The following is a 15,846-nucleotide window of genomic DNA, read 5'->3' as shown; positions in this document are numbered from 1 at the left end:
TGTGTATACGAGAAAAACATTCAATTGCACCACTCCTTGGAATTGCTTTGTGCCAAAAACTAAAATAATTGCATTCTCATCGGGTTTTTGTATGTGAGCAACATTTCAAACATAGGCAGTCAAAAATTGGGGAGAAATGAGCTTAAATATTCCTCTCCAACTATACATATAGGTCAACCGAATAAAAACACAATTTATATACTTATTCGATTTTTTTACTTTAAAAGGAAAGCGGCTTGCTTGTGATTTCAAGTTTTTCTATGATTTGGAGCGAGAGGGAGCAATTATGCATATTCATTGTATACTACGTACATGAAAAAATAGAAACCCAAGAGAAATTTACCCTCATCAGTTTCCAAACAATTTTTGGAAACTGATGAGGGTCAACTGCTCATTTTTGAACCCCTTTTAGGCCATGGCAACCTTGATTTGTACACTCGCAATAGGTAGGCAACCTTACTTAAACGTTTTGTTTACAACTTTTACTCTTCATTTACTATAAAGTTTTTTGGAAACTCAATGAGGGTAAATCACCCATTTTTGGGCACTTCTTAGCCTCTGGCAACCCTGTTTAGGAACCGGAAAAAGGTAGGCAACCTTACTTTAGCTCTTCATTTACACGTTTTGCTCTTCATTTATGACCAAAATTTCCGGAAACTCGATGAGGGGAAAATCATCTCCCTCATTGGGCACCTTTTAGCCCCTGACAACCCTTATTAGGAACCCAAATAAGGTGGGGAACCTTACTTAAACGTTTTATTTCCATGTTTTACTCTTCGTTTATTTTAACGATTTTCGTAAACACGATGAGGGTAAATTACTCAATTTTACGCACTGTTCAATTCCTGAAAATCCTGATTAGTTCAAGTGAAAGAGGTAGAAATTCTTACTTTCGCGGTTTATTTACAACTTTTACTCTTCATCTATGGTAACAATTCTCGGAAATTCGTTGGGGGAAGGTCATGCCTAGTGGGATCTCGCCCTACAGCAGCACCCGAGTAAGTAAACCAACTCGTTTTCGCATTGCATTCTGGGCGAAAACCTCGCATTAACTCCTAAAGGAAGCAGGAGGAAGAAAAATCCAAATTTACCCGGAAAACAACCGGAGTGCGTTTAAAGAGTTTTTTTTTTTTTTTTTTTTTTTCAGAGTTAAAAAGTTTCATTTGAACAGAAGATATTGTGACAGAAAAAGTAGTCAACTTACTTTTTAACCGGTATTTTGCCTTCTTTGTCGGTTAAAAGCTGCACTCTTGTGTGGGCTTTTTCTAGGAACACAGTGGCCGGGGCATTGTTAGCCATGAGATTGTAAGCCATCTTTAATAAGTTATCCGTCCACAGCTGTTGGAAAGAGAAAAAAGTTTTATTCATTTTATTAAGAAACAAAAATAAGGCACTTCAAAATTTAGTTTGTTTTGTTTAATTAATATTAGCAGTTATTATACAATAATAAGCGTTCATCCACATTGTAAGAAAATTCTGATACGTTACAGATTAGTTTAAGGCAGCGTTTCGGGATTTCACAGATTTTCATCAATTTCCTCGGAAAATCAAGTATCTTGGTCAGAAAGTTTCCCGAGTTGTTACAAGCTGCATGAATGCAGACTCCTCACTGTTGTGAAATTTTTTGTAGCTACCAGTTCAAAGATTAACTCAGTTTATTTATTAAGTGTATCGCCTAGCGTTTACTTACGATTTGCCCAGAGTGACAAGAGCGTCTGTAAGATGGTATGTATCAGCCGTTGAGGATTCGAGCTTCACATTATTAGCCTGACGTGCTAAACAAATCAGCCAACCGATCTTCGTTTCGGAAATGCTATGCATTGAAGCAATGCGTAAAGAAAAAGTAGCAATTGGTTTTTTTGAAGGAAAAAAAACCCAAACCAAATTGTGAACTATCTCATTGTTTTTTCGCCAAAAGAGGTGATAAAAATCTTTAAATGATGCCTCATTTATGAAGCTGAATATTTTGATAAAGAGTTAAGGAAATGTTGGCGTTGTCAGAAATAATAATAATAATAATAAAAACTTTGAGAAATAATATGAAGGCGTCCCTCTCATCACGTGGTACTTGTACAACACAGCTTCGATATTAAACGGTGCGAAATTTGTGACTATTATAACATGGATTCGGTATTTCACGGTACAAAACTTGAATTTAATACTACATAGTTTTGATTTAAAACGAATTTTAAAAGATCGAATTTTATTTTTGCTCAATACACTTAAGAGAAATTATTTATAAAAAAAAGTCTCGTACTTCATGACTTGAATACTACACGGTACGAATTAACCTTGTTATACGAGGGACACCTCTATATGATAATGATACTAAAACATTTTTGAATTTCTTATTTAACCAGGCGGGCATCTTTTTTTTTTAATATTGTGAAAAAAATATATTATTTTAAAATACACACTTTTCTTTTTAAAGTTACTAAAAGTTACTATCGGACTAAGATACTGCATACTCCAAGCGTTCTCTTTCCATCGGTTCAGCGATGTTTTAGAATTTTTTTCCTTCGCATAAATTATTAGTTAAAGTAGCACTTGAGGCCCTCCATACGTAATTAAAAATACTAACTGAGAGAGAGTTTACTTAAAATGACTTTCTTGAGATACGGCAAAAAATGAGTTAAGATGGCATTTTTTGAGTTTAACATCCTTTTGAAGAGTTTTTATTTTCCCTTAAGAGACCTTGACAAACATTAAACACGAAGAAGTATCTTTTTCTCCTAGTCTCAAAGCTTAAATCCTGTAAAAAGAGAGGGGGAAAAACGGAGTTTAGGAGATTTGGAGGAGTGTATTTAAAATAAAGAAGGTGATATCGGGGGGGGGGGGGGAGAGATCAATGCTACTTTTCATTCAAGCTGCAGTAAAAAACGTCATGAAGCAATTGCTTCGTTATTAGAATTCGTGATATCCTCCTACATGACGAAGAAAATGGCGCAAGGGACGCGTGATCTTGTTATTACTTCAAAAGAGCACTCCGGTTTCTTAAGGTATTCACTGGAGTTCTTATCTTAGCATGATTACATTCAACAGAAAAGAGTGATTCATTGAAGAAACAAAAGGAAGGGTAAGGTTGGGTAAAAAGGGTCAACTCTTAATTAACTCAGTTTAAACTTAGTTAAAAGGAATTTTTTTTAACAAAAATTTGCGATTTTTTTTTTTTTGTTTGCTGCGAACAATTTTGAACTTTCAAAAGTTTTCTCTCTTGTATATGGCAACAGAGAGAAAATATTTCATGAGCATCAGACCATGGACCCACTAAATTTCACTTACGCTTATAGGCCGTGGCAATCGCTGAAACTCATGGCAACAAAGAATGCTCTTCAGGGAATCTCTATTTTCCATTATGTTGCCGTTGATTGGTGGATGCCAGGGTTCAGCGCCTCTTGCGGTCAAAATGGGCGATGTCCAATCAAATATAAACAAAATTTGAAACGTTGATTGGTGGATGCTAGGGTTCCGTTCAACGTCTCTTGCGGTCAAAATAAGCAACATATGAAGTTTAAAAATTTTCGAGAATTTCAAAAGTAAATCATAGTTGCATTGGTTTAACACAAAAAAGTCATAAATTGTCAAGGCCCGTAAAGTGTCAGCGCCATCTGGTGGAGCCATGGTCAAACGTTGTGTTTTTAAAAAACACACGGCTGGCAAACTTTTGAAAATGCTTACATTTTACTAAATAACAGGGACAATTAATGAAATTTTCTTCTGACTAAAGTTATATTTTTATATCACATTTACTGAAAATAATGCTATAAAAATATATTTCATTTGAATTAGTTTCATTGCTGATAGGGTAACATGCTCATAGTAAAGCTTAGCTGATTTTTCATTACAATTTATCTTTTTTCCTTTTAAATTTTTTTAAGAATTAAATAGCAGCTTAATACCATTCTTAAATTACTCTATTAGCACATCTGAATTTAACAAATGAGGTTGTTAATTAAAATGACTCAAGAATATACATCATCAATTATATATATAGATCCTGATGTAGTACTACCTTCATCTTAATTAAACCAACTAAATAAACAACCTAGGTCAAAATGCTTTAAATGTCAACAATAGATTGATAAATATAATAAAATAAGTAAATAAATAAAATAAATAAAAAGTCATTAATTAATTAATAATGTATAAAAAATTAATAAATAAGTGAAAAATAAATAGGAAAGGAAAAAAAAATGAAAAAATAAAGCTTTACTTGAAAACAGTTTCTTTTAGAGTATGTATAAAAAATTTCATTTATAAATAAATGATGAAATAACTGGTCACCGTAGGTCACTCTTTACCATCAAAGAAATACAAAACTACGAAAATCCTTAGCAATAAACATACCCATTGCATCCGGCTTAAATCTTCTTTAGAAATCCAAAAATCAAAGTTCAGACAAGTTAAAAATTTAAAAAGCATAACTTAACAACGAGTTTGATTCTTTTTTACACAACTAATTGTATAACTTTTCCTTCAAAACCATTCCAAAGATAATTTTCTCAAGATTTTTTTTTTTCAAAGACGTTAAACTACGTGGTGATTAGTATTTGCAGAAACTGCTTACCTGTGCGACTTCTTTACAGTTACAGCTGAAATTGACACATGTGGTGTTTACCATGTCTGGTCCGAAAATAATTTGTACTTGTTTGTCTTCTAGTGGGGTATCTGGGGCTCCCATGGTGATAGAATCCTTTAATTTCCCATCCTGAAACAAAACGTATCTACATTAGATATTAAAGAAATACAAAAATAGGAATATTGCTCAGAAATAATTTAGCGTGCGTTAGAGAATTTACGCGTCATGTTTTGTAGTAGTGCTTAATAGAGTGCTTGCGAGCATTAGTGTGCTCATGTAACTACGATTCCACCAAAAGCATTCGATAGAGCAACCGAAACCAAAACTACTGGCCACTAACTTGACACTAGTGACACTACACTGCAAATCTTCAGACACTTTCTCAGCATTTTTTGAGCACCAACACTTGACCTCTTTTTTAGAACATTTTAAAACACTCTTTGTGGAACCGTTTTCAAAACACTTCTGAGAACACTTTTCAGAATATAATTATTTGGTTCAGCACTTTTTACTTCCTTTTAAAAAAAGGAAGTATTGTACTCGCGAAAAAATTTTCACTCAAAAATCGACCTTAATTTGCATTTTGCTCACCTCCGAATGAATGTTGAGTTTTTTTCGACTCGACCACACGTGGATAAGTACCTCAGAACGTATGGACACGCGAAATGTCCACTTTGACGATTTCCGAGTTAGTTACAACGAGTTTTCTCGTGAAGTCTGTACGTATGTACGTATGTATGTATGTGCGTATGTGCGGATGTGCGTATGTGTGTATGTATGTCGCATAACTCAAGAACGGTAAGTCCTAAAAAGTTGAAATTTCATACGTAGACTCCTAGTGGGGTCTAGTTGTGAACATTTTGGTTGCACTCTGGTGTTTTTAAGAGGGTCTTTTGCCCCTTTTTCGGGGAAAATTATTGTTAACTTTGATGTAAACTCAAGTGGTGTTACAATTTGGCGGACACTTGGCGCTATATCGCCTGTCTTTTGGTGGCCAAGTTTGTTCGCCAACTTGGCGAAAAATTGGTGATTTTTTTTTAATATTCTGGTTTCAATTTGGCTACTATTGGTAATGTTTAGAGAGGAAACTATTGAATCACATTAAAATTACCAATAATGGGAAAATGACATTTAATTGGAGCAAAAGGAAGTCATATGAGGCACGCATCAGCTCGTTTAAAACACTTTTAAGGTCACTTTTAAGAACATTTTCTGAACACAGACACATGCCCCCTTTAAGAGAACACTTAGTAGCACACATCTAGGAACATTTATGGAGCACTCATCGTTTTCCAAGCCTTTCCACTGTTACATTTTCTACTATTAGTTTCTTTTAATTCTACAGCAACATCGCGTGGCATAACATGTGGCAACTGTCTGAGAGTCCATTACATGATGTTCTACCAGGGATGGGAGTTCTTTTACAAAGGCATCTGCGAAGCCACAAGCTATCGTTTTATTGCATTATAACCTATAGTAAAACCATATAGAGAAATTCTATAGACAGGTAGCTTAAGAAAGCTGTTAAAATTATATTTGTGCGAAAAAAATTGATGTTTTCACAACTGCGCCCAAAAGTTTACTCAATCTATTCTCAAATGTACCCACTCTCTGTTCAATAAGATGTTCCCAAGTTTAAATTTAACAAATATCCTGAATGGAACATATTCGTAAAGAACTCTTAGCAGTTTATAGATTTTTTAAAAATTTTGTTACTTTGAAGAGTTTCTACAGTAAAAACCATTTTTCGCATGTAATGCCTTTTTGGTTTTAAAATTGAAGGTATATTCATTTAAAAAAAAATGACTTATAATAGCTAAAATGAAGAAGATATTATTTGTGAATTGTGAGAAGTTGTCAGCAATCGTTTGCAATGGGATTTAAGAGGAGAAAACACGGCTGGCACTTAGTCACTCCCATATACGGGGTGCTTAGGTGCCACGCAAAATAATTATATCTTCTCTCCATAATAGCTTAGAAATGTTTTTAATATGTAAAATCAAATAAAAGATGTGAGCTTATGTTGCATTAAATAATCAACCCTATCGGTAAAAAAGAGGAAGAGAAATGACACGCAAACTTCAAAAAGTGTCACATAGTCACCCCGTTTGACGGTATTTTAAAAGATTAAACTGGTATGTTTCCAAATGGCAAAACGATGCATTTAGGGGTTAAGATTTTTTAAACTTTCATTTATTGTACAAATTGTTTGCTTTCTTCAATAAAAAGGGACAAAAACTTCCACTACCTTCCTGTCTTTCAAAACAATATGAATGTTTATAATTTAGTATCATTTTTGCTTATTTTGGATGATTTCAACCCACCGTATTTTTTCTTTGAGCAATCACATTGCTTATTGTTCTCATTTGACTGTTTTGATGTTCCTATGATTTTATTTCCCCCTCCCCTCGCATCCCTTTGCAGCACCACCGTCGATCGGCCGCCTCACGACTCTGCCCTCTTGCGAAAACCGTCTCCAGGTAGCGTCCATGTCCTACACACACACGCATACATACACGCCTACACACACGCATACATATACACACCTACACACACACGCATACATATACACGCCTACACACACACACACACACGCATACATATACGCGCATACACATACATACACACACACGCATACATACACACACACACGCATACATATACACGCGTACACACACATACACACGCGCACACATTCACACACATACGCAGACACACCCACATACATACACACATACATACACACATACACACCTACAAACACACACACCTACACACACAAGCACACATACACACACAAGCACACATACACACATTTACAGACACACATACACTCGTGATTGCGAAAAACATAATTTGAATTCCAGATGTCAAAATTCAAATTAATTTTTATTTTTATTTATTTATTTATTTTTTTGTTTTGTTCATCTATTACTATGAGCTTCCGAGCTTTTTTTCATCGCCCTATATGTAGACGACCATCTATTGAATTTAACGATTTCTTCGAAGTGAAGGATATCCTCGAGCGTCTTTATAGACGCTAAGAAAATCTAGGTCTTTGTACTCCTTGAATTTCAGGAAAAGTTCATTGGAGGCTAAAAGTTCTCTTGAAGTTTTCTCCTGAGAAATAGGAAGGATATAGCTCCACTACACTTCCTTCTGGATAAAGATTGATTTCGATTCGCTATAAAAGCCATATCTTCTCTCTCCAATACCAATCATAGAAGGAAATAGAGATACGAATTGAAAACTTCCTCCAATCAGGGCACATTTCTGTATTTACTTCGAACGGATTTTTGGTCGTAATAGCTGCGTGCTGAGTAAATTATGAAATAATTTTCAAATTTAATTTTTATTACAGCTAATTTTGCAACTATGTATACTAACCAGGAAACATCACGAGTTCAGTAATCATTAAAAAAGTTAAAAATGGTCGCATTCGAAAGAGTATCTTTAGAAAAAAATTTGACCCAAATATTGTGTGCCCTCGTCCTTTTGTTTTTGAGATATGGGGGGTCAAAGTCTGTCGAAATCTTACGAAAATTCGCCAAATTTAAAGACTTGGCAAGAAATGGAAAATACCACGTGATTTCATCGCCTGCGTCTAGCAAGACTCTCATTTCCATTTCTGGTCATCTGCAAAGCGCGTAAACGATGTTTCGAATTAACCCTTTACTTGTGTGGGTAAAATTAAAAAGTAACTATGAAGCCTGTGAAATGGAAACTAGAGAGCTTTATCCAGAGGAGCTACAACTTTATAACGAAATTGAACGTAGGATTTAACTTTGTAATCGTGATAATAATGCATTTCAGAATTTAAGTGCATTTCAAGTGTGTTTTACTTAACTAATTTAAGTTTGTACTCTTGTAATGAAATGTATTGTAAGTAATTAATAATTATGTACGAGAATTAATATGAATAAGTAAAAAAAACATGCTTATAAAAGCTTATATATTGAAAATAAAATGGATAGTTTTTGATGTTGAAAGAACATGATCATGGATTGTAGTATCCCAGCTCTTATTTATTTTTTCAAAAGTTATTATCATTCATGAAGTTTTATTGTCTGACCACTGCTAGCGAAAATGTTTAATTTAAAATCGAAAAAATAATAATTAAAAAAAAGAAAACAACGGATAGTAAATGTCAAAAATTTGCACAGCAAAACTAACGATGTCGGAAATTACTTCATAACACATCCTTATGAAAAATTTTATAGTCGACGTTCATTACAACAACCCCTGTAGTTCGAAAAAGTCTGTCACTGCAACTGAAAGTCGCTATAACGTAAATGCACATCATATTGCATGTTATTTAGTCTTTTTTAAAAATACTGAAGTCACTTTTACCAATTATGTTTCACGTTAAAAGGGAATTCAAATACGAGCAAAATAAAAATTAATAGTTTTTTTTAATTTGACTTGTTAGAGGGTTTACACATAACTTGAAAACGATATACATAACGAAAAACACACTGGAAATAACTGACAGAAATCGTTTTTTTTAAATTTGAGAACATGGTTTGAAATCTTTAAAAATGTCGTTTTCTTCGTATTTAGATACTGTTGAAGACTTCAGATTTACGACTTTTCAAAAAAAAAAAAAAAAAGACTTTAAAGTGTGTTTACCGTTTCTCTACGGTTATCATATTTTTTTCAAAACAGTTTCATCATCGAATAAACTCTTTCAGTGGAAATATTTCACCCGCAGAAGCATAAAAGTTTTAAACATCAGTTTTTTTTAACAGTCTTAAGAATAACAAAAAATTCCATTGTTTTTACAATAAAATAAAACAAATATTTCGGGCTGTGGCGTTTTCCCCTATACAGTTGCACGTTAATATGCCGGACACAAGCCCCTAAAAATTTCAATGCCGCAGTCTGTGCCACGACACCCCGCGCCATTGTAGTCACCCCGAGTAAAGAATTAATGCGATATTTCTCACGCGCTTTGATGGTTGAAGTTTTAACCCTCACTCCAGTGGATTAACCCTAAACTTCAGTAGATAGCGTTCACTGTTGACCAGTTTTTCGTTCCTTCATTCTCCTGAAATGAGTTTATATTTCAATTATCTTTATGTATAATTAAATTAAACATAAAGAGCAAACATGACGGTAAAGTAAACGAAATTTTTCTATTTTCGCCAAATGAGAAAGAACATATGATAGTTAGACAACAGATTTTGAGTGCAAATATCTAAAAACGGAATCGATACCATACTGCGATTTCTTTACTTGCTAAAATAGTAAGATTACACAACAGAAGCCTTACTGGGAAAAATCTGAACAGTTTTTTTATTACGACCTGAATACGAATTTGTTATTTCTGACGTCAAAGTTCCATTCAACCTGTGTGAGACTTCAGTTATACGAAAGAACAAAACAAAATAAATAAAGTAGGAATTTACTCTAAAGATCTGAAAAAGTAGAAGAATACTTTTCAAATAAATAAAAACTCTAAAAAAAAGTTTGAAACTGTACCTTAACTGTCAAGAGGTTTGAAGATATGCCGTATCTAGTCGACTTTGTTTCCCCCTGGGCTTATGCTGCATGCATACTTTAAGTTTTCATCCTTGAAGCAAGTTTCCCGTTTCTACCGTAATCCCACTTAAAGTTTAGCGCGACAATCTTTCCCGGAAAGATTCTGTCATCGATGGAACGATGGTTTCCGGTCGAAAATACATTCCTCGAAATTTTGCTCGGAGATATTCGGATTATTGGAAGAAACGGAAGCTTAAGTCAAGATCAAAGGATAGCGTCTGGCTTAGCAGCAGTGCTCAGTTTGGAATCTTTAACACGCATCGTTCGACATTCCTCTCTTCTGTATCACAGTATGGAATACAAAACAAGTAAAATAAAAACCACGATTTTAAACCGTATTTTTTCCTTCATTCCGGTTTTTGTTTTGTTTCAACAAAAAAAGAATATTTCGGCTCAGTTCTGGTTTTCGTTCCGGAAAAAATTATTATTTTCAGGTTTTGGCTCAGTTCGGAGCTCGGAATGAACAATTTATTTTATGTATATTCTTATTTGTATTAAAATTATAATTATATCATAAATGTATAGCAATGTGCAATTAATGATGATGATTGTGTTGTTAAAGTTGAATTAGATAGTATTAAAAGTTGGTCACAGCAACAAAATGACGGAAAATATATCAAACCGAAATAAACAGATTTTTTTCGTTCTGGTTTCCGTTTTGAACAAAATAACGTTTGATTTCGGTTTTCGATTCAGTTTTAGCTCGCAGTCCTGATAAAAACGGTGAAAATTTCTTTTTAAATCAACTGAATAAATTGTATATTCCTCTTAAAAGTTCACTTTCTTAAAAGTATTTAAAGAATTACCATAGAGCTTCTTCCAACTGTATTCTACTTAACTCTCGTGTGCTGAATATAATGGATGTAATGTATCTCGTGTTCTGAGTCTAACCAAAGCAAATTTACTTTCAGTTGAAAAAATGGCCGTTTAAATAAACAAAACTTCCTTTTGCTTATTAAAAGTTTTCGTTCAAGTATTTAAAAAAAGAACGGTGAAGTATTTAGAATTTTTAATAAAGACCAATAGTTTGATTGAAAAGTAAGTGTTTTTTTACTACGTCTAATTAAAACAACTTGTTCAAACAATATGTTTTATATTGTTCCAAAATGCATCGAGGATAACATACTTCAGCAAAATAATTTTCATTGGAATATTTTTCTTTTTTTTTATTTAGTTCAAATAATACACTGCTCAAAACAATTAAAGGATATTGAGGTTTTGGGTTGATTTTGAACCTGCAGAACTTTTGGGATGATTGATACATTATCGACAGACGTAGTAAACTATGTGAGACAAAAATTACATTTGTATAGCAGGAAAAAATACCTTTTTAAAAACTTTTGGGTTCATAAGGAGAAAAACGCACTTTGTGTGTATGAGAAAAGCGATAAAAAATTGGAGTTTCCTTAAAAGAAAATCGCTTCTAATAGGGGGTATGGTAACCCCGGACGACCAGCAATGTAAAACACCTCTGAGGCATGGAATTAACGAGGCTATTAATGATGGACTGGGGTATTCTGATCCACTCCTCCTGAAGAGTTCTTTTCAGTTCTTGGAGAGTTTGTGGAGGTGGTAGGTGACCAGAAACTCGTTGCCTGGAATGTTCCAAACATGCTCTATTGGGTTCATATCTGGAGAACACGCTGGCCATTCCATTTGTATTACTCCTTCCGCCAAAAAAATATCATTCATAAAGTTAGAACGATGTGGTCTGCAATTGTCGTCCATTAACATGAAGTCACCTCCAACTGCTGCAGGGTAAGGGACTAAAATAGGTCTGAGGATCTCATCCCTACTTTGACGACGGGTCAGAGTTCCATTCGAAATGACATGCAGATCGGTGCGCCCATCAATGTAGATACCTGCATGCACCATAGCACCACCACCACCAAATCTGAAACTTTCGAGCACGAACGCTGGATTGTTTCTAGTGCTACGCTCCGTCCAGATGAAAATACGCCATTATCAGGATAAAGACAAGAACTGGACTCGTCAGAGAAAAGAATATTGCTCCATTCATTTCTTCTCCAATTCACATGCTCTGTTACCCACTCCCAGTAGCGCGACGGTGCTTTGCAGCTAATGTGACACACACCATTGGTCGTCGAGCATACAGTCTTACAGTGTGAAGGCGATGTCGGACACTTTGTGTTTAAATTGTGATGCCAGTACCCGAGCGAAGGTGTCGCTGTAGTGGAGTGGCATTCATACTTCGGTGCATCTGAGCCATTAAAGCTAAATAACGGTCTTCATTTAGCTTTGTTGACCATCTGGGAACTTGTCCTGATCTTCGGCCAGCATTTCCATTCTCTAAAAAAAAACCTTATCCTAGAAATCACACTTTGCAAAACTCCAATATCTTCTGCTGTCTATCTCTAGCCTGCCAACGACTTAAGAAGCTTCAGATTCCGTTAAATGAGTTCGTTGAGGCATCGCACTCATCGAAACAACGCTCTTACTGAATGTCAATCACTCTTTTCTGCTTTGTGTTACAATAACTTAAGAACGAAATATCATTCGTCGCCACTAAAGCGTCGTCTTAACGTCAAACTAAAAATTTGCATGCTGCTATATTTGAAATCAAGAAAAATTTGCATTTGTAACTCTGTTTCTCGATTCTATGCAAAAAAAAAAAAAAAAAAAATTTGCTAATACTTTGTTTTTTGTACAAAGACTTACAATATCCTTTAATTGTTTTGCGCAGTGTATTATTGAACGTAACATTTCAATATAATGTTTCTTAAAAATACATAATAATAATGCGGCATATTTAAAAAAGAATGGCTCGGTGGTAGCACATCCACAACTCAGACTCGGGTTTGATAACCGGGTTTGCCGATGTATTAGGTCTTTCACCCCTTTACTGGGTGGATGAAATATGTACCAAAAAACGTGTCTGGGAACTAACCACTGAGGGTTCCGTGTTCGACTGACCATCTAACCAGACCATCCCGGAGCTCTCCGATTTCGACTGACCATCTAGACAGAACATCCAGGAACTCTTCGTGTTCGACAGACCATCTAACCAGATCATCCCGAAGCCCTCCGTCAAAAAATAAACAGTAGGCTTTGGCCCCCCATGAGTAGTGCACTGTAAAAACGATTCAGAAACGTTCCCGGAAGATAATAGGCAGCTGATGTGCCCAATTTCTGCCAGTAACATATCTCGCAAAAACCAGGAACGTTTTCCGCTATAATTCAGTAACCTTCCTGAAATTATCCCGAAAAATTTTGAATTCTTCCCGTTTAAAGCCAATTCTGTCTCTGGAACTTCAAAATAATCTTAGTTAGATAATGTAACAGCTTGGCACCTTTCTGATTTATCACGACGACAGCTCCAAAAGCAATACTGCAAGTATATCACTTGCTTGCAAATTTTACAATGCTACGTAGTCCAAAGACTTACTCGCTCCCTTTGGGAGCTTAATCAGTCTGGACGGGCCGTAATTGAACAAAAGCCGATATATCTTATAAATACTCTCAGTTATTCTTTAAACTGGGAGGCAAAAATGTTTTTTACAACTGAGACAAGTCTGCATTCGTGCAACTTGTAGCAATTCAGGAAACTTTTTAACAATGATACTTGACATTTCCAGGAAATGGATAAAAACCATTGAAATCCCGAAACGTTACGCGGAAATACTCAGTAACGTTTCGGAATTTTTTTACAGTGTGGGATATTACGCCACTGAGTTTATTTATAATAAAAAATAACCGTGTTTTTTTAAATACCCATTTCTAAGCTCAGCGTTGTAGATAGGATTTTCACTAAGGTAAGTTCTCTGGAATTTAAGTAGTTTTTATCCTACATATTTTTTTTTTTTGTAAAAGAACAATTTTCAGAGAGTTAGTCGCTTCCGAAACAGTTTTTGACTATGTTTAGAAATCAGGAGAAAATTATATGCAAAAGAGTGACGACGATTGGTTTTCTTGATGAAACATAATTAAATATTCTTTGAGTTGTTTCGATTTTCGTTTTTTTACAAGAGGTTTACTGCCAAAGTCGTCAGCATAAACATTCTAACAACTGTCTATAATAATACGTTGCTCAATTAAATAATTATCCTGTGGATCGTGACGATCAGACAACCTTTCAGCCATTTAGAACTTCCAACTTCGTAAATACTTATTTTTTTACATATAGTAAATAAGAAGAATAATTCGATGATTTTAGAAAAGGCGCTCATCCTATTGATTTCAATGGGACTTAGACTTTTTCTGAAATCGTCGATTCAACTGCATTAAATTTAAACACAAAAATCACCTCAAACATCTTAAAATGCATTAAAACAAGTAGTTATCTACTGGAAATATTTCGTGATTGTCTAACCGCATTACTATGGTTATGTACAAAAAGAGAAGGGGGAGAGGAGTTGTTGTCAATATACGCATTTACCATTTCCATCTCTCACCTTGGCGACTATTTACACTAAGGCCCCCATATATATATATGAGCCGGCGCAACAGCTTAAGATCAGCCATTTTGGATCGGAGCGCGTGTTTGAGTGGTTGTCTTTTCTGGCGATTTATCGCGTTTGGTGATTGTTCACTGCGAGAGATTATTAGCAGCGCGTAAAATTGTTTTTTAAATAAAATATTATTTTCGGTAAATTTGGCGAAACCCGAAACTTAACTGTGGTAACCCTAGCAGCGTAACAATGAAAAATCCGATCAAAAATGGCTAAACTTAAGTTGATGCGTCGGCCCATTTATATAGCGGCTCTAATTTACACTATAGTTGGGGCAAACCATAGAGTGAAGAAATTACATAGAGCGGTCCCGCTATACTACGATATTGAAGCCGGAAGTTGCACCGCTGTATCCCAAGATCCTTAGCTTCTTGAGGTACATCTTGATTCAAAACACTCCCACTCCATTACTGAATCTCAATTGGTTGTTAATTTAAACTTAGATATCGTTGCAAGTTCATGAAGCACGTTTTTAAAATTGCATTAAAACATGAATTTAAATGCAAACCAATCCACCAGCTGCTTTATACGGTCCCTTTGCGAGATTGGTAAAAACTATTCTTGCGAAGCGAGCATGTTATCATAACCCCGCCCATCATTGCACCGCTGTATCCCATAATTCCGGCTTCAATTTCATCTCCTTTTTTACGTATACTATGTATATTTCTTTACTCTATGGGGCAAACCTAACCTGGCTGCATTATGAAGGCTACGCAGATCCTAATCACAGCATTGCGACGCTTCCAGGTTAGGTTTTCTCCAAGTAAAGTAAATTTTATAAACACGAAATGTAAGTTCAGTTTTTCTCGTGAATCAAGCGTACTCGGCAATAAAAATGACATGCGTTGAAGTCTAATACAATATTTTATACCAGCAGAGAGGAATGGGAAAAAAAGAAAGTGAACATAGGATCAAAATTTCACAGAAATGTCCAGATCCTTTATGGACTCGGGATAAATTCTCCTAACATGTGTGTCGATGGAAAATACTCAGTCAATGTCCGGAATGATTACGATCGGAAATCGCCTCTTAAACTTCCTTTAAGAGCCGAGTTCCCGGATAAGCGCCTCGTAATGGCCGATCTCACTTTTAAAAGTCAATATTCGGATCTTCAAGCTGCTTAATGGCAGCCGCTCGAAAGTGGCATAGTGTCGGAGCTGCCATTACTCCTCGTTTTCGACACTGCACGTGAAAGACCGATTGCAGATCATGGCCGAAGAAAATCTGTGCACTTCGTGATTTATTTCTTTCAGCTAA

The 15,846-nt window shown here is 35.1% G+C and overlaps 1 protein-coding gene across 1 annotated transcript in view; it reads right to left on the bottom strand.

The window, feature by feature from the left end:
• Window positions 1-15,846, bottom strand: part of LOC129228134 (1-phosphatidylinositol 4,5-bisphosphate phosphodiesterase classes I and II-like) — a 478,401-nt gene that overhangs the window by 137,139 nt on the left and 325,416 nt on the right. The window contains 2 exon segments of the mRNA XM_054862781.1: window positions 1,205-1,338; window positions 4,568-4,708. Coding sequence (XP_054718756.1) covers window positions 1,205-1,338; window positions 4,568-4,708 — 275 coding nt within the window.

This window comes from Uloborus diversus, chromosome 8 (assembly GCF_026930045.1).
Source record: "Uloborus diversus isolate 005 chromosome 8, Udiv.v.3.1, whole genome shotgun sequence".
In the NCBI taxonomy this organism is placed as follows: domain Eukaryota; kingdom Metazoa; phylum Arthropoda; class Arachnida; order Araneae; family Uloboridae; genus Uloborus; species Uloborus diversus.
This window is presented reverse-complemented; position numbering and strand designations above follow the sequence as displayed.